We start from the raw sequence: 18,839 nt of genomic DNA on the forward strand, positions 1-18,839 counted from the left end.
TGTGAGTATATGGTTATATTAAAATTGTGTTTATGCACGTACCTGGGTTTGTCATAATTTTGAAATTTCGAGAATTGTGATAATATTTATGCCTGGGATTTTATATATGTTTATGCCCGGTCACGAGTGTGTGTGTGTGGCTGCCTGGGATTGTGTGAATGTAAAAATTATGTACGGGAAAGTGTGATTCTGTTTCAACCCCGATATTATGGATTACTATTTATCAGGTACCGACAGTATGTTGATTATATCTATTCTACTACTTAAAATTTAACGAAAATATGTGTTTCTTATAAACATATATTATGCAACATGACCTAGATAATCCATTTCTATTAAGTTGTACCTTTGCACGTGCAGACATCTGTCACGTGATGCCTTTGACCTAATTTTAGTATAAGCTGTGCGTTTTTGTAGTTTCTAATCCTGTGGGAATTTGTCCTGTTTTGTTTTTTTCAATCTTGAAAAACTTTGAAACGGTTATCCTAGCTTTGTTGACTTATCGTAAATATATGAGAAATAAGGTCAAAAGAAACGTGTTCGTGCCCACTGCATGAGCGTGACCCTACAGTAAGGCATTATTTATCTGATATGTAAATATGTGCAAATATGAAATAGTCTACCCTACCCGACAACATAGTAGGGTAGAGAAGTCTATTTCAAATTTTCACATTTTCACACATTTTCACATTTTCACATATTTTCACATTTTCATATTTTCACATTTTGACAAATCAGATGAAGATACCTGTGGTGTCCCTTTACCCTGATTAAGTTGAGAGGAGTTCTTATATGGCTTGTAAAAATCCACCACAAGGCAAATCATCCAATTTCAATTCGATGACTACTGTTTGGCGTTGATGAGTTGTTGGATGAAGAAATGCATTTTCTCCTGTACTCAAAATTTCATTACCACCTCTCGAAGATTTGAATTCAAGTTTTTCTTCTACTTCAATATATACCTGTTTTTTTCAGTGACATTCTCCATGTACTTAGCTGTTTACCATTATTCATCACAGGTTTTATCTGAGCACTCTCTTTCCCTTCTCTTTCCTATCCTACCCTCCCCTATTTTCCGTTTTTTAATCATTTACACAATGCATTGCTGCATATTTCTTTCTCGGATATTATAAGTCATAATTCATGTGGTCCTCAAATCTCATAAGTATTTCTTTAACTGGAGATGGATCTATAATAAGATGTAAAACTTTTTTCCAAATCTAATTTTAACAATTGTGTATTGCTTCATATTAAGCTGTAAAAGAAAAAGAAAAAGAACTATATAAAGTTTATATTAACAGATAGGCACAATTCGCCTTCAATTTTGGGTATTTATTTATTCCCTTTATTTCCTCCAAAATGAAGATTACATAAACAGAATAGTTACATATAAGAATGAATTAACATATATATACATACATGGACATTGAAAGAGTACAAAGGTATCGTTATTTTAATGTGTACATAAATAACTATATACTCCTTTATTTCCTCCAGAATGAAGATTATAATGATAGAGCATCACAATACAATCATCAATTAAACATCAATTATCAAAATTATTATACAAATATATTACAATAAATTTATGTTGTTAACATATTAGGGCATATAATTTAAGCTAGCAGTATCAGGCCCTTTTGATCATTTGACAATAATCAGCATAGATATAGTAAATGTGTCATTTGTAATATGATTTTATCACTCGTCAATTCATAAAATTGACACATGGCAGACAATAACCTATTTCAAGTTACCTTCGTAGGAAGTTCGCTGGAAAATTCTGATCGTCAACTTGACAGATTTTTAATAGATCTAGAGATTAAATAGAAACCTTTTTGTTTGCTCGTTAGAAAATCTTCAAATATAAACTAAAAAGGGCGCTACCCTCACTCGACAAAACAAACCAGTTCCATGACTCGAATTTTTGCCTTTAATAAAAAAAAAAGGGGGGGGGGGGGGAGGGGATTTAGGAATAGCACTACACGTGGATGGCTATTATTTGACAGTTGTTACATCGTAGACGTGGTAGAAATAAACCTAAAAGTTACGACAGAGAGTATTTCTAAAAACGGTATTAAAGACAATGGTTTATAATATAGAGTATACGGCTTTTATCATTTTTTCATGTTTCTTTATTTTTTTACAAAGAAAATGCAAAAATCTAATGCACGTAACGTTTCTATTTAGAGACATATTTTCGTTTGTTACAGATCAGCCTTAGTTACCTAGACAAGGGAGAGAATCGCTGCGGTCCGCGTTGTCCGAGTACTTTTATGAAATAGGCTATAGTCGGCTCTTTATCAATAAGTACGGTAGACGACATGACGTCACTTTAGGCTAGACGACTGAATGTTCATTTGCCTGCCGCCAGACACATCGACCAACATGCCCTCCTATTTTTTTCGCCCAAGTGTCCACCTATCTTGTCATGTAATCACTGTAAAGCCCTTGTCCATTGAAATAAGTATTTTATAAAGTTAAAAAAGCATTCAGCTTCTCAAAATAAAATGTTAATGACTCCCAATTTAAAATTTATTAAAGGAGACTTGTGCGGGGGAGGTAAAAAGAACGGCGACATTAATCAAAACATACGGCCATACCGTATTTTCCTAATTTCGTCCATTTACATCACAAAACGGCTGTATATCATTCGTCAAACTTCTTTAACATGATATAGAGTTTGATTTAGGATAGAAGAAAACCAGACGCGACAACGTGAAAGCCTGAGACTTAAATTAGGTCATAATACACCGTGTGTGCGCAGTGGTTGGAACAGCCAACTATTCGGCCGAGAGACATTGGTGCGCATAGACTACATGTGTGACAACAAGGAACGAAGAGAGAGAAACCTAGTGGGATTTTAATGCTGTGTGAACAGAAAATAAGCTTTGATGGAACACCTCGCTCATCAGGGTCTTAATCCCCATGTACAGCGGGTTCTAAAAAACTTTCAAACGACTGCAATGAGGAGTTTACAGGGACCAGGACCGGGCGGGTTTCCTAGCCTGCTCTCGCCCTCCGACATGGCTGAGCTTGAGGAATACCGTAAAGCCCTCGTAAAGAAACTTCCATCGGACAAGGGTGTGGATTTTGAATCTCTGAGGGTACCCCCTCCCCCTTTCCCTATCCAGCAGATGCCGGTTTTCACTCCTGTGGACACGCCGAGTAAAAGTGAAAAAATTGAAACGTTACTCGAGGATGAGAGAATTGCCTGTTTTTTAGTAGGAGGTGAAAAGAGGTTGTGTTTACCACAAATTCTAAATACTGTATTACGTGAGTTCAGCTTACAACAAATCAACGCTGTTTGTGACGAATTACATATTTTTTGTTCGAGATGCAATGCCGAGCAGCTTCACATTCTGAAGGTGACGGGGATTTTGCCCCTAAACGCACCGAGCTGTGGACTTATAACTAAGACCGATGCTGAACGTCTTTGTAATGCTTTGCTACATAGAACGCCGGAAAAATTCAACGAGCCCCCTTCGCCCGATAGCTTCAAAGTCTATCACGAGTGTTTTGGAAAGTGCAAAGGCATTTTTAACCCGGAATTGTATACTAATGGCGACTCTAAATGTATCCAATGTGTGGATTGTTTGGGATCGTTTAGTACCCAGAAGTTTGTGTGTCATTCTCACAAAGCCCTAGAAAATAGAACTTGTCATTGGGGGTTTGACTCGGCTAACTGGAGGTCCTACCTCCTCCTCGCAAAAGATCAAGACGGGAAGGATAAGTTACAAGATATTCTCGAACGAATGAAAATCAAGTTTGATTCGGGAAACAAGTACAAGCGAAAGCAGGTTGGTATAGCGTTTTTCTTTCAAAATCATGAATTGTATGTTATAATTGAACATATTCTATTTTTTGTACTTAAATATATATATTATGATTGTGGATTATCTTCTTGTAGCTAAACAATGTAAAATTTGATAGTAGTAATACATTGTTCTAGTATGTGTGTTTTGTTCATGTATCCCAAGTTCATTTACCTGAGTAATTATTAACCGATGTAATGTGTACAGTATTCCCATGTTAAAACTTTTGGCAAGTGCTTGAATATCGTGAATCCCTAATACAGACGATGCCAAATGTATTTGCAAGCTGGCGAACCTATTAAACTCTGTAAATGGAATCGACCGCAGAAGTTGTTTACTTCAACTCGAAACTGGTGAACCCCCTTGAGCGGATTACCCTCTGATCCCCGTTACATAACGGGCTGGGCGACCTTGTTAACGGCCGGAAAAGGATCGACCCATTTTCGGGGTGGGGGTTACACATGAATTAAATTATACTCCGCGTATTAATTTTGCAATTAAACATCAAAGGATTTTAATATTTCTATTTAATCTAAGTGAAAATATCTAGTTTAGATATAGATTTATAGATTATGTTTGGGAATCAGAATGTGTAGGTGTGCCACAACAGGCCTGTCTAGTCTACCCATAGACTGGGGACTGGCTGACAACGACTTTTGTTGTTTGCCAACTCGTTTACCCTTAGTATTAGTGTAGAGGTTTTAGTGTGCAATAATGAAGGTTTTATTATTATCAGATACTCATGGATATTCTTAAATATAAAGAAAAAGAATATTGAAAATATCTTGTTGCAAATACGACTAATGATACAATTATGGAAAAAAGTTTTTTTTTAATGTTGCTTAAATCATGTTGGTTAATAATATTGCTTAAACAAGAAAAACAAATCCCCCTATTTGTGAAAACTTCATAGAGGTATATTTTTTTTTATCATGACTTTTATCATAATTGTTATAATTAGCATTAGTGTACAATATTCTATGATCATGTTTAAATAATCTTGAAAAAAAATCATATCTGATACAAAACAAATCTATCGTTTATAAATCTTTTCATCTCTATTTACAATGAGTGCATTATAAACGAAACCACACATCGAGGAAAATAGATTGTTTGAAAACATTGTTGTGTGCAATGATGCATGTTTGTTTACGTACAAGTTGTTTGTGCTAATAAAAATCTGTCCACCCATATCTTATATCACAAGGATGCATTATACACTGTAAATTCAGTGTAAACATGACTTACAATCATATGCATGTTTTTGTACTATGACGTAAAATACCTTTATTTTTGGTTTTCCAACAAATTTGCACTTACGTACGATAGTATTTACAATAGATATAGTGTACTTTTGACTACATAATATCCTTAATAATCGGTTAAATTATGATCACAGATATTCCATTGTTGATTTTTATCAAAGATAAATAAAAAAATGTAAATCATATGAAAGTGAGTATATCTCCAGCAAAGAAATCTTTTTCCGTTTCATGAAACGTGTCAAAAGATAGAATTGAAAATTTTCTCCCTTCCTGTTATAGACTTATTGAGAAGCATACCCTACGCATTGTATTGTTAAAATACATGTTTAAAAAAAAAAGTGTTTATGATGTGTTTTAGGAGATTTGTATGAAAGATTATTAAGGGGACTTATTGTGTAGCTAAATATGGTAAGAAGTGAGTTATATACACAGTATTGTGTATGGCATTTAATGTAAATGATAACATTCAATTTGAATTGTCCAACTCAAAATATCTACAAGATTTGGTAGTGAATCTTTTCACTACCAAAATTAAAAGATTGGTAGTGAGTATTATAAAAAACGTTGAGAGTGAAATTCACATTTTTTTATTTGAACATATTTTGTTGTCAAAAGTACAGCAAATTGATTGGGCACAAGTAATTTCAACATAATTTTGGCCCTCTCCACAAATTGTAATAAACAAATATAATGTAAATACACAAAAAGATACAACATTTTCAATTTTAATGCAAGTGATAATTTTGAAATTAATATGTTCATTAACTTCAAACAGTCCTTTTCAAATCAATGCTGTCAAAAACATGGATTGAAAACTATTTAAATAAATATTTTTGATGATAAAACAATATTACATCACCATAACAAATGTATTTTCTTGTATTCACACTTATTGCAATGATACCCACCAGTCCAGTAAAGGATCTAGGCCAGAGGACATTATTCACCTAACTGTTAATTGATATAGTGATATAACATTGCCCAATCATTTGGCCTCAGTCACCTGGGGTTTATGTCATAATAGTGATCAGAGTTACATAACCCTGAACTGTTTGACCCCTGTTTGGCCCCTACCACCATGCTGTCCCTAGGGGATTACATACACTGACCTCTGTGTAGTCCCTTATCTGTCTGGGGTGGCATTGTTCAGCTAGATTTAGTCTGGATCCATTATGGGGTATTAGTATTGACAGACGGTGTGGTGCAGACAATTTCATATCTCGTGTACCTGGGCCCATAGGGAGATTCTCCTTGGCAAACCTATATTTTAGAAAGTTGAACGTGTTTTACAAACCATGCTATAAAATGTATGTGCCTGGGGTATCAGGTTTGCATAATTTTATCTTGCTGGACAGGTTTATGAAAAAGAAGACTTTGACAAACATGAACCAATTTAACAACATACAAATGCTAGTTTGATACATGTTAATTAAGTAAATATATATATAAGCGAAGAAGTGCAGACAAAGGAATTTGTAAAAAAGACAATTAATTCACCCCTTTTTAGACCGAGATATAAAAGTCGCTTCAAAACAATACTACAACATGATATACATAAACAAAAAAAGTTATCACTTGTCACATACCCTGGGTTAGCTTGTGTACATTTCTCAAAACATTTCTCAAAACTCCACATCAGTTATGTACATTGCTATCTAAAATGGGATCAGGATTAAATATAGTGATGTGTTCATTTTTAGCCAAAATCTTATTTCAGAAGCTGTAGCGTTATTGTGAGATTTTCTTTCTTATACCCATGCAGAAATATTTTTTTTAAGTAACATTCCAGTTGCTGTATATACATGTATTTCAGAAAAAAATATTAAAAGTATATACCGTAATCATTATAGTTCTAAAGCAGGAGAACATGGTGTATGTTTTTGAAAAAGGACTACAGGCCTGTCATTACCTTTTGAAATTTTAAAAGCCAAGAGAACTGGTCTTGATTATTAAAAAAGGACAGCCTTGCTTGTCAACAGGAGCTAGTAGTTGTAAGTCAGCTTACAACCTATATTCATTACTATGTACACCGCCTTGGCGCAGTGCCAAGCTTAGCACAGTCTGTTAAAACCTGTGGCTATAGCTGTCTGTCTACTGTATTTGTAAAAACTTGCCTTAAAAAGTATGGTTAGTTTCTTAATGGGAAAAAAAAAAATTAAAATCTATGAATATTTATCACATTTAGTTCTTAAATTGTTTTATTTATCAAAAATAATAATAAATGGTGTGTGTGAGAATTTGTTTGGTGATATAAAGTTTTATTTTCTTCTTTTATATTTATGTTATTTTATATATTTATATATTTTTTTTTTAAACAAACCTGGGATCAATCTAAAAACAGATTTTGTAATGCCCCATGTTGTGTTTGTGTCTAGGGCCGGCTATAGTGAACTCATCAGTCGGTCCAGTTATATTTGAGTTAGTTTAGTCTGCTGTCTGCCACAAAGTCTACACACACATATTTCATTATATATGTAAATTCTTACTGCATACTTCTTTGTTTATTTTAAATGTAAAATAAATAACATGCCAGTGTAACATTTATTGAGTATTAAAACAAAAGGTTTTGTCAATTGAATTTTTATTCAATGTTTAACTCATTCACCCCTGAAGACACATTTGAACTCTTCCAATTCAGAGGTTGGTGTAGTTCATTATAAAATTTCAGAGGTTAATGAGTTAAAGAAATATCCTTTGTGTCATATATTTGCTTGCACACCATTTCAATGCCAATTCAAGACAAATAAGAAAATATATACCTAAAAAATCCTTTTTGGACTAGAATGACAGAAAATCATTGAAAACCACCTCTTGCCTTCTATTTTTTGTATATTAATGACCTACTTGTGACATTCAAGCCAAAATGTAATGATTCCATTCCTTGTAGGTTTTAGCATTTCTCAAGAGATCATATGTACATTATATACATATGAACTCCTTGGAAATAATATTCATAAACTGAAAGATTTTGAAACTTGTTTCGCTACAAATTAGTGACTGTTAATAGCCTTCAATGCAGAGAAACACCTGCGTCCCACACTAGGGGGGAGATATATATTAACTTAAGATCCTGTGTTCCCTATATAATTGCCTTTGTTTTTTTGGTGCACATGCAAAATGCATATCGTGACACTAATGTTTAAGAGGCTGATGTTTTGAGAAGCACCATATGACTTCAATGCTTTGTTTTTATAAAGTTGTGATTTAAGATACTCTATAATGAAGCTATTTTGATTCCAGAAATTGTACCTTTCCTAAATTTCTCATTGCTAGAAAGAGAAAATGAAACTGCTGTTTAATTTGACCTTATATCTTATCACCAATAATCGTCAGTTTATTTTCGTTTGCCACACATATTATTAGTTTGTTCTGATGGATGGTTTTGTTAAAAGTTTATCCTATTTTTTTATATTTGAAGTGGATTCAGCATTATTGCTGTTGTGTATACATATATATATATATATCACAGTATGTATATTCCGTCTTTGTATATTGCAGAGTTATCTTCTCTTGTGAGCAGGTATTGATTGTTACGTCATTATTTTGTGAGAGTAACGTCATCAATTTTTGAGAAAACAACGTAATTTTCTCACACAAACTTCATGATGACGTAACAATCAATACCTGCTCACAAGAGAAGACAACTCTGCAATATGCAAAGACGGAATAGGACCAATGATATGATAAATACATTTGACACACAGAATAGTTACTTTTCAAGTGCTGAAATTTCTGGAGCAACAAAAACCTTGAAAATTCATAAAATATGTATATTTTATACTCTAAAGAATTCATGGAGAAAAACAGCTTGTCCATCATCAGTTGGACATCACAACATCTACAGTAGCAGTGATTGTTTTTGCTAATTTGTTTTACCGAATACCGGCAGGTTCCCAAAGCTAAAAAGTGCCTTATATTCCCAAAATATCCTAAAACTGAAGGATATGTTCCCAATTTCAATACAAATAGTGCTATATTTTCCCCAGTGATTTAGGTAACAAAAACAGTGAGTTGTGTCATTTTATAAAACACAGATATATAATAAGATATGTAATATAAATGGAATAGATCAAGTATGATTTTCATTTTGTTGTTGTGTGTGATAATTATATATGCAGGTCTAAGACTACATATTTGATGAGGCTTCAGAAAAATGTGAAAACTGCTAAAATTTAGATGTCACAAAAAAGTTTGTATTTATTATAAACTGTCCTGAATTACAAACAGTTCCTTCTAAACAGTTTAATGTATTATAGAAGTTACTATTTATTGTTAGATTTTGTAGTTTTAAATAAACATGATTTTAATTAAAGTACTCTTTTATTCCTAGCAAATAAGAGTTTGGCTTGGTATAACTGCATTCCATGCTTAAAAATCTGTTCTAAAACATACCTTTTTTTTAAATTATATATACGCTTGAAACGTAAATAGCTATTAAAAACTTCATCAGAAATAAAGATGTGAAATCACATGTGTGGATTGTGTGTCTATATATAGCTAGTTATAAATATCTTCTGTTGACTGATGGTCTGTACTACCAGGCCACCTGACACCTATAACCTGTGTGACAGGTGGGGCCTGAGGCTTCAAGGTCAGCAGGGGTCAGAGGCTAGACTTATGCAATTATTTGCTATAATTATACCACTTGAGTGGTCCTTTGACCTATTGAGTAAGGTGTCTGAGCTCATTAATGTGATACACATACATCTATAGATACCAATATGTGAAACATGTGTTGGACATGTTAGGAAGGAGGGCACTGTATTGTTAACCCTTTCACCCCTATGTAACTTTAGTAGACTCTACCATGCATTGATCTGGATGAGTGCATTATGGTCTACAGTGGTGAAAGGGTTAACTAACCACATGCATCCCGACACATCAGTAATGATGGTGGTTAACCTGTGCCGATTTCTGAACATTTTAATGCTTTCATCCTCCACCATGCACCCACTTTTCGAGAGAAAACAAATTGCTAAAAAATAAGCATATTCAGATTTTTTTTTTTTTTTAAGTAACCTCCCCACGCTTTGGGCTTGATATATATGGTCAAAGTAAGAAACCTCGTACTACTGCTAGAAACTGAAATATGAATTGGAAACTGTTTGCCCACTAGCATACATAAACTTTATTGATTAATTTCTAAAAAGAAGCCTATACATAAATAATTTTCATGAAATAATGATCAAGGTGAAATAAAATAAAATTTATAACATTGTTTCGAGATTCAAAAGGCAAAGGTGCTAGCCAAGTATTAAGACCCATGGACCACTGATCACAATAAATTTGATCTTAGATTCAGCGGCCAAATCAGTGGCAGATCCCTGGTCAGATCCCACAAAAGTTACATACATATATATATCAAAAACAAAATCAAGGGAGGTCACTGTATGGATGGAAAACTACAGTGGAACTCTTTTGTGTTTTGCTTGCAGTCGGACAAGGATCCTTAACTCATTCACCCCTACATTTTTAAACTGGACTTGCCCAGTCTTTGATTTGGTGAGGTTCAAATGTGGCTTTAGGAGTGAATGGGTTAAGTCATGTGTACTATGGGTATATAAATACCCATTCATTTTTGACATTCTAGACCATCTTATCGTATTATGACCGCTTTTGTTTGAAATTTTGAAACTTTCATTTTTTAATCCAAGTATAAAAGTACACTGAATATAGTTTAAATACAGTGTGATACTTAGTTGGATTTTTAATGATCAGCTTACAATTTTGATGCGGATTTGCGGTATTGAAATACACATTTTTAGAATAATACCAATGACATTTGAGGGTGATATTTGCTGGTCAGTTGATCTGAATTTGTGCCAGGAAATTTAAATGTAATTGGCAACACATGAAGAAAATGTATTTATATCTTGTATAACTGGCTCCTGAGTGTTGTCGATTTAACAAATGACCAAATAAACAAAAGTTGAATTTCTTTAAAAAATAAAGCTGTGTGATCAATGAAAATGGCATTAGTTTTCCTTTAAAGAAGTCAGTCATATATATTCTGGTGTAGTGACATTTATTTTAATATATTTTTCTATATTCTTATTTTCTAAATATATATATGATATATGATGTACATTTTAAACAACGATCATTTAATGTATAAATCTTCATAATTTTGTGAAAAAGAAAACTTCTTTCGTTAAACTGGTATTAAGCATGTTGTTATTATAAGAAAATTCTAACTTTCTTTTACAACAATTATGAAACAAGTTTTTTGCCTATTTAAATTAATCACTCATGATGGTCAGATGGAAGTGCACAGTCTAGGGAAGCTGGTGACTCAATACCTTTTTATGTCAGATTGAGAGGCCACCAATTTGGCACCATGTTCATTACAAATGTGAAATTGGCCATTTTTCATAGTTTTGCCCCTAGTAAACCTTGTTATTTTTCAGATATATATTCTCTATGAATTAAGTAATGAAAATTTGCCAAGGTATTCTATCTTTGGATAATGTAGAGTTATCTTCTCTTGTGAGCAGGTATTGATTGTTACGTCATTGGTTTGTGTGAGAAAATTACGTTGTTTTCTCAAAAATTGATGACGTTACTCTCATAAACAAATGACTTAACAATCAATACCTGCTCACAAGAGCAGATAACTCTGCAATACGCAAAGACTGAATAAATGATGTTAGTAACATTTTGGGACACAGGTGTTAATCAGAATTCCGCAAAGGTAGACATTTTACTTTGAGAATATTAAAAGTTTGTTGCATTTCACCTTAGCAATTGAACCGTCTGTTTAGCTTATACATATAGGAAAGGGAAAGACATGACCACTGATATTGTATTGTAATGACAAGATAAAAACTTCTGAGGATGATTAAGATTATATACAGGTAGTTACAATAATGGTTAAAAGTACAAAGAACTGCAGGTAGGACTGCTATTAGGCTATATATTGCCCTAACAAGGTGCCATATTGTGGGCTGTCATGTCGGTCAGTTCAGCCTGCTGGTATTACAGCTAATCCACAATATCCTTTATGTCCTGGTAATCTTATTTCTTAAAAGGTTAATTTTCACTGGCAACTTGCTAAGTGGGATCAAGGTGTTCCAGACTGGCATTAGCATTATCATGAAAACAATGTACTTACTTGCTCAGGGTGTTTTAAATATGTATACAAGGGGTTTTAATTTTATGAAGCTGTTTGAATTCCCAATGGATATTGAAAGTGTTTGGATGATGATTTTGCCAAATCCCTTTTTTCCCCCGGATTGGATTTCACAATTCAGTTGCTTACAATTGTATTTTGAGCCATGTAATGTAAGCTCATACTCGGTATAGATAGCCTTGCCCCTTTGTTTAAAAGAAGGTTTTCATTGAATAGAATATAAGTCCTCCAAATTCGGTCACAGAAAAAAACTCGTTAATCTGACACAAATTAAAATCGCAGGTTTTGTAGGAAATTGTCCGCATTAATTAGCTCTTTGCCGTAGGTCATCCTCGGCCATGCTGATCTTGCAGTCTTGAAGTCACTGGCGGTAGCCGGCGAAGCTTGCTTGATCACACCAAGAGGTCAAAAGTACTTATAATTTCTATATATACCGACATGTGCATTACATTACTGCATACAATTCCCAGGGCTTGTTTCTGGTAGATTTAAAGATGGATGTCGCATAATAATGTAAGGATCATTGTTTTATCATGGGAATTTTACTGTCTATTTTAGGCAACTTAATATAGCACATCTTAGCAGACATTGTTTTCAGTAACTTAATTCATTTGGGTGTCAATGGTTAAACACTGGATTAACAAGATGATTTTAGATTGACAGAATTTACTTTAAAGAAATTGGTTATGCAGAACATAACATTTTCAATGTAGATAACAAATTTTGAATTCGAAATAAAAAATATAAGTAAAATTCATAAATATTGCTTAGTGAATAGGTATAGAAATTATATTATGCCAGCTGGCAAAGACTTCATGCCCAGACAAACCAAACGTGCAGATCACAATATTTTCTAACATTTCTAGAAAATGGGTATGCAGCCTTTATCAGTGGTCATTATTTTGTCAATGCCTCTGCTAGGAGTCGAACTAGGGACCTTTAGTTTACTAGTCTTGTGCTCTACCGAATGAGCTAAAGAAATTCTCCCTAACCGAGTCGGTAGGAAGCGGCTAGTATCTTACCAAGTTGACACATATATGTTGTTATATTATAGGCCTTATAGGTGCTTATAATGAGAGTATGGATGGGCACTTTAATTTACTATCGCAAACAGATCAGTCTATCTGATAAAAAAGTGTATTCAGGATTATAATTAAAATTTGTCCAGTAGTTTGCGTTCACCTACTGTTGAAATATAACGGGTCTGTGAAAATTTGAGGAGGCACACCCTGCAAAAACACTGCGGCAGTCAAACTTGCTCATCCCTTTTTTGGATTAACTAGCATATTCTTAAAATTAAAAGGCAATTGCTAGTAGATACTGGTATGTGCTTATTTCAAACCCTGCAATTTCATCCCTCCTGATTTCTGAAGGGATTGTTTTAGGGTTTATATACATGTCCATACATGTTCTTGCCAACTCGCCCTCGTATATATATGCAAGACCACACACTTGTGTATTCTAACGAATCGGAAAGCATGAGTTTATTGCACAGATGAATATATACGTCCGCGCAATAAATGAGTGCTTTCTGATTCGTTAGAAAAACACAAGTGTGTTTTCTTGCTTTTATCACATACCTTCCGTATTTGGTAGAGATCAATACAAAGATTTTATAAACTTTGATATTTTTTGCAAATACCGGGAAATTTTTCAGTTCGCCATGACAAGGCCGAAGGGGATTCCCATAAAATGTAGTTCCGTGCAATACAGAACGTTGTATTTCATGGTCTGAAAATTGCTTGTATTACTATAACAAGATTCAACAGGTTTGTGATAAATTGGAGGAAGACACCCACATTTTGACCCTGAAATCAACATTTAGATTTTCAACCAACAAATGTGCTAACCCTTGAACTTTCAATGGGGGATATTCTGTATGCTCAAAATTCATAACAATAAACACACTTTATTATACTGATATTTTGAATTTTAAGCATGTAGAATCTCCCCTGAGGAAATTTCAAAAGGTGAGCAGGTACATGTATATGGCAGGCTTGGCTTGTCCATTGATCAATGAAAGCAAGTATAGCAGACTGTGTATTATTTGTGTACTACTTCATTATGAATAATGGGCTATCATATACAAGGCATATGTTGCTGCTGCCTTCCCTGGTCAGTGACCAAGGTGATTTTGACATAGTGCCAACTTGACCAGACCTTTCTGACCACTGACTGTAGCTAGCCTGCAGTATATTGACCACAGCTGAATAAGTTGGACCTGCTGACCACACACTTTTAATTTGCTGTAGCCATTCAGGACAGATAAGAACACCCTAGGCAATGGAAAGTAGACAGCTTGCATTAATATGTTGCTATATGAGATTAAAGCAAGCTCTAAAATGTTTCTGATTCTTGAATTGTCATTTATCTAAATTTGTTTTAGTTTATGAAATGATACAATCAATCCTCCTAGGAATGAGGCATTTATTGAAAGCAGTCCACAAGCTTGTTGATGTTTAACCCTTTCACCACTGTAGACCATAATGGACCCTTCCATATCATTCCATGGTAGAGTCTACTAAAGTTACATAGGGGTGAAAGCGTTAAACATGTTTTCTGATGTTGTCAACCTGGAATTTTTTGCACCCTTAAAAACTTGCATTTCCAATTAACTGCATGTACTTGGTAGGAACAGGGATGGGCTTGTTGCCAAATAAGTATATCATTTTAAGCATAACACATCCAATAATGTATATTGTAGATACAAAAATAACACTGAGTTCATATGTAAAGGAAAATATCAAACAAACACACAAGAGTGACCACTGAGATTCTCTGCAGCCTTCTTGGGGTCCTTCAGTACATCAAGAAAAAACTGTTCCTATTACAGAAACTTGTGCATACCAATGTTTTAAGCGTCCTATTTGTGAGAAAGTAATACCAGAAGGTTTAGTCTAACTAATTCCTAAGTTGATTTTTTCATTCCCGTCATTGGGACCTTTACAAGTCTATGTCAGGTTCCAGTCTGCTGGATTGTATGGAGGTGCCACTGCTGTCGACACTATTGATTTAAAGTCCTAGCCATTAGACCCTGGCCATGGTCATTATATATTTATTTATGTCTAGACCTCTACCTCTCTTGTTGAGATCTCTTGTATCTGTAACAAACGCTATTTTGTGCAAAATAGTGGTTGCCTTTGCACGTTACCTGGGTTACAGTAATGGTTGGGGATTACAATAATGGTTGTAATTAAAATACAGTATCTACAATATTTTGATTTTTTTTTTACTAATACTTCCATCAATTGGCTTGGATAACGTGGTCATTAATGTCAATGAAATCATTAACTCATTCACCCCCGAAGACACAGTTGATCTCTTCTAAATCAAAGGTTGGAATAGATCATTATGAAATTTCAGGTGTGAATGAGTTAAAGTTGAAATATAAAACTGCCTGTGCTAGCTTATACATGGTCTCCCACAGGTTATGGTCGCCATTAGACGGATACTGTAGTTATAGTCAATGATCACTTGCCCTCCCACTCTACCACTGGGTCGTGGGTTAAGGCCTACATGGCGCAGTCGCCAGGTACTTTCACTGCATATTTGTTGCCTGAAAAATATACAAATTACAAACAAACAGGGAAATCATTTTCATTCTGATAGAGATTTAGACTAAATATTTAACCATTAAAGGTGATGCAAAATTTAAAATTTACCAATTTTTGTGCTAGAAACAAAACCGCAAAAAGTTGACCTCAAATTTGACCTTGTGAAAAACAAGCACCATATAGTACAGATAAAGGACATTAGATAACATATTGATAAATTTCTAGGTGAGACGCCGACCACCTTGCAATGACAGAACCGGTACATCATATACCAGGTTCTCCCCTGAATTTTTTTAAGCTGATATGTTTCATTTTCAACGTTTGTTGAAGTAATCTCTTTCGAAGCCAAACTGAATGCTACGAAATGACATATATAAAGTTTGATTATGCACCTAGGTCATGCAGAGCTTATTTTAGATGTGGAAGGGCATGCCGGCCTTTAAAGTAGATGATTGTTGCTATGGGAATGCACAAAAATCATAGTAAAATGCCTGAGTTACATATTTTACCGGTATATATGTAAAACCAACGGCCTTGTGGCCGTTATGAACACATAAACTTTATATAGTGTCCTTTCATAACATTTGATGTTGTTATAGAAAAGCTAGACATGTTATAAACATTAAAGCACTTTTCAGTTTCAATGTTTATAACATGTCTAGCACATTCATAACATGACAGACAGTTATGAAATGGTACATCCTCTAAAGTTCATTTATCAATTTAGGTAACGTAGCATTTGTTTTCTTGCTTATAATCTGCTTAAATATATTACCAGGGAATTTTACTATGATTTTAGTCGTTTCGCATGGAAACATCTATCTTATGTTAAGTCTCTCTACAGCTAGAAAAAGAGAAAGTAAGCTCCGGATGACCTAGGCATATATATGAACTTCGGATAATATGTCATTTCATAATATACATAAATGTACATTTTGGTCGCTTAAGAGGATGACATGTTATAAGTCTGGTGAACAATTTTTATGAAGACATCAGCCTTAATGTCTTATTATTTACTACATTAACCTTGCTATGGATCTTTTTAATAGCTAATGTACAAGTTCAATACATCAAAACTACATATATAAGTTCTGATCTTTAATTGGGGTATTTGAATATGAATTTTCCTGGGGTTGAAATTTAGGGTGACTATAGCCTCTTTCAGGGGGCCTGTTGAACCTAAGCTGATATGACAGGGTGAATTTGTACCTGAAGCTGATCAGGCTCCGGTCTGTATCAGCTAAATGGCCTGGGGCGAACCCTATGACACTTGAGCATTGATCTAATAATGATGTACAATAATATACAGCATTTGATATGCTCTGGTAAACTGGTTTAAATTGATTTCATCAATATTTTAATTTGAGACACATTGTTCCTGTTTTCATATGCATTTAATTTGGGGAGACAGCCAATTGTCATTATTAATAATTTAACAAGACAGACTATGTGCGTTGTTTGACCAGGGAGACCTTGTGATCTGTTGACTCCCTGATGGCATTGGTAACTGTTAGGCGACACAGCTTATATTGATTAAATATATCAATATATCTGTAAGTGATAGTATAAGCTATGTAATTTACATGTTGTGCCGTTGTAATAGAGGTCTCTGAACAAACATCATATTTTTATATACGAATACCCCAAACTAACTTCAATGTATCAAATCTATTGGCGTACTTTCCTCACATCTGGTTGATTCTGAAATACTTTTTCTATATTGCACTCTTCGGTAAAGAAAATTTACTGATTTGGGATAACAAGTTATTATAAAATGTTTGATATATAAGCTTGAACACACTTTAATGTAGTTCTTATCGGGTAAGTTTAAGAGTAATACTCTTGGACACATCATCTTGGAATGGCTGCTATATAAGAGTCCCAGATACTAAAGTTTAACACTTGATGTTGTATATTTGCCTGTACATAAGGATTCACTAGGAAGATATTTCAGTAAAAAATGTTTAAAGAAGGTTTATTAATTTGGAGAGGAATGGCTCTATTTAAGGCTATTTTCCTTTGTTTGACAGACATACGACAGCGAAACATTGGACTTAAAGCGAGCGAAGAGTGAAGATAGTGCTAGTACATCAAGCAGTGGATCCTGGGCAGATTCAGTGTCAGGGATGCGTGGACTGTCTGCCTTCCGACCATGGTCACCGAGCTTGCTCATAGCGCTCAAGGATGGGAAACTTTTACCAGCGGCGCCCGCCATCATGAGGGAAGGGTAGGTTTATAAATATAGTCATTCGACTATATCCAGGCTCTAGAGTCCTGAATCAAACTTAAAGACTGACCGTTAAAATTGACATAGTTCTGGTATATAATTGTCATAGAAAAGGTATAAAAGGGATTTCAATTTGTAAAAATTATCTTACTAAGTATTTGAAATTGAAGAAAACGAAAAATTAAGAAAATTACCTTGAATTCATAATTTTGAAAATCCTTTTTATCTGTGAACTGATAAATAAAATTGTAAGCTTAATTGAGAATTTTCTGTAGAGAATGACATGTTTAATTTCTGTGTTTTTTGCTTTTTTTTCCTCAGACTAAGTGGCATCCCCCCACCATATCTACACACAGGGCCCCCAGTTCTGCTCCACCCTGAGAGAGTTATCCCCCTTTCAGAATCATCTAGGTGAGTTATCTCCTCATAATAAATAAGAGATTGACACTATGTGAAACTATGCATTTGAAACATATTTTTCTTGCACGATTATAGCTTGAATAAATCCTTCATGAAAAGAAAAAGTATATCTTGCAGACCTTTTTAGAAAACATGATGGAGGTGAAATAAACAAAACATAATCAACTAACATGTTCTGAGTGTAAAATATAATGCGGGACCAGATTGGCATTCAAACCCTGGACTTCAGATTGTAAAACCGATTGAGCTACCTGGACAACGGAAGTGTATGAGCCCAAATGTACTACAGATCTTAACGGGAGGTTACTGTATGTAGGGGGAATAGGCAGTGCAATGGGACAAGGATATTTAAGCCTGACATGGTTTGCCGCCATAGAAAAAAAACTACACACTTTCATACATAGTCGGGCTTTGCTGTGGTGAAATTGG

General features: G+C 34.3%; 1 protein-coding gene across 1 annotated transcript in view; it reads left to right on the forward strand.

Moving 5' to 3' along the window:
* Positions 1-2,368: 2,368 nt before the first annotated feature.
* The window catches only part of LOC110440516 (ski oncogene-like), a 44,088-nt gene continuing 27,617 nt past the window's right edge, over positions 2,369-18,839 (forward strand). The window contains exons 1-3 of the mRNA XM_021483641.1: positions 2,369-3,800; positions 17,794-17,990; positions 18,312-18,401. Coding sequence (XP_021339316.1) covers positions 2,895-3,800; positions 17,794-17,990; positions 18,312-18,401 — 1,193 coding nt within the window. The 5' untranslated portion in view covers positions 2,369-2,894. The remainder of the gene's footprint in view (positions 3,801-17,793; positions 17,991-18,311; positions 18,402-18,839) is intronic.

Source organism: Mizuhopecten yessoensis, unplaced genomic scaffold (assembly GCF_002113885.1).
Source record: "Mizuhopecten yessoensis strain PY_sf001 unplaced genomic scaffold, ASM211388v2 scaffold11183, whole genome shotgun sequence".
NCBI lineage: Eukaryota > Metazoa > Mollusca > Bivalvia > Pectinida > Pectinidae > Mizuhopecten > Mizuhopecten yessoensis.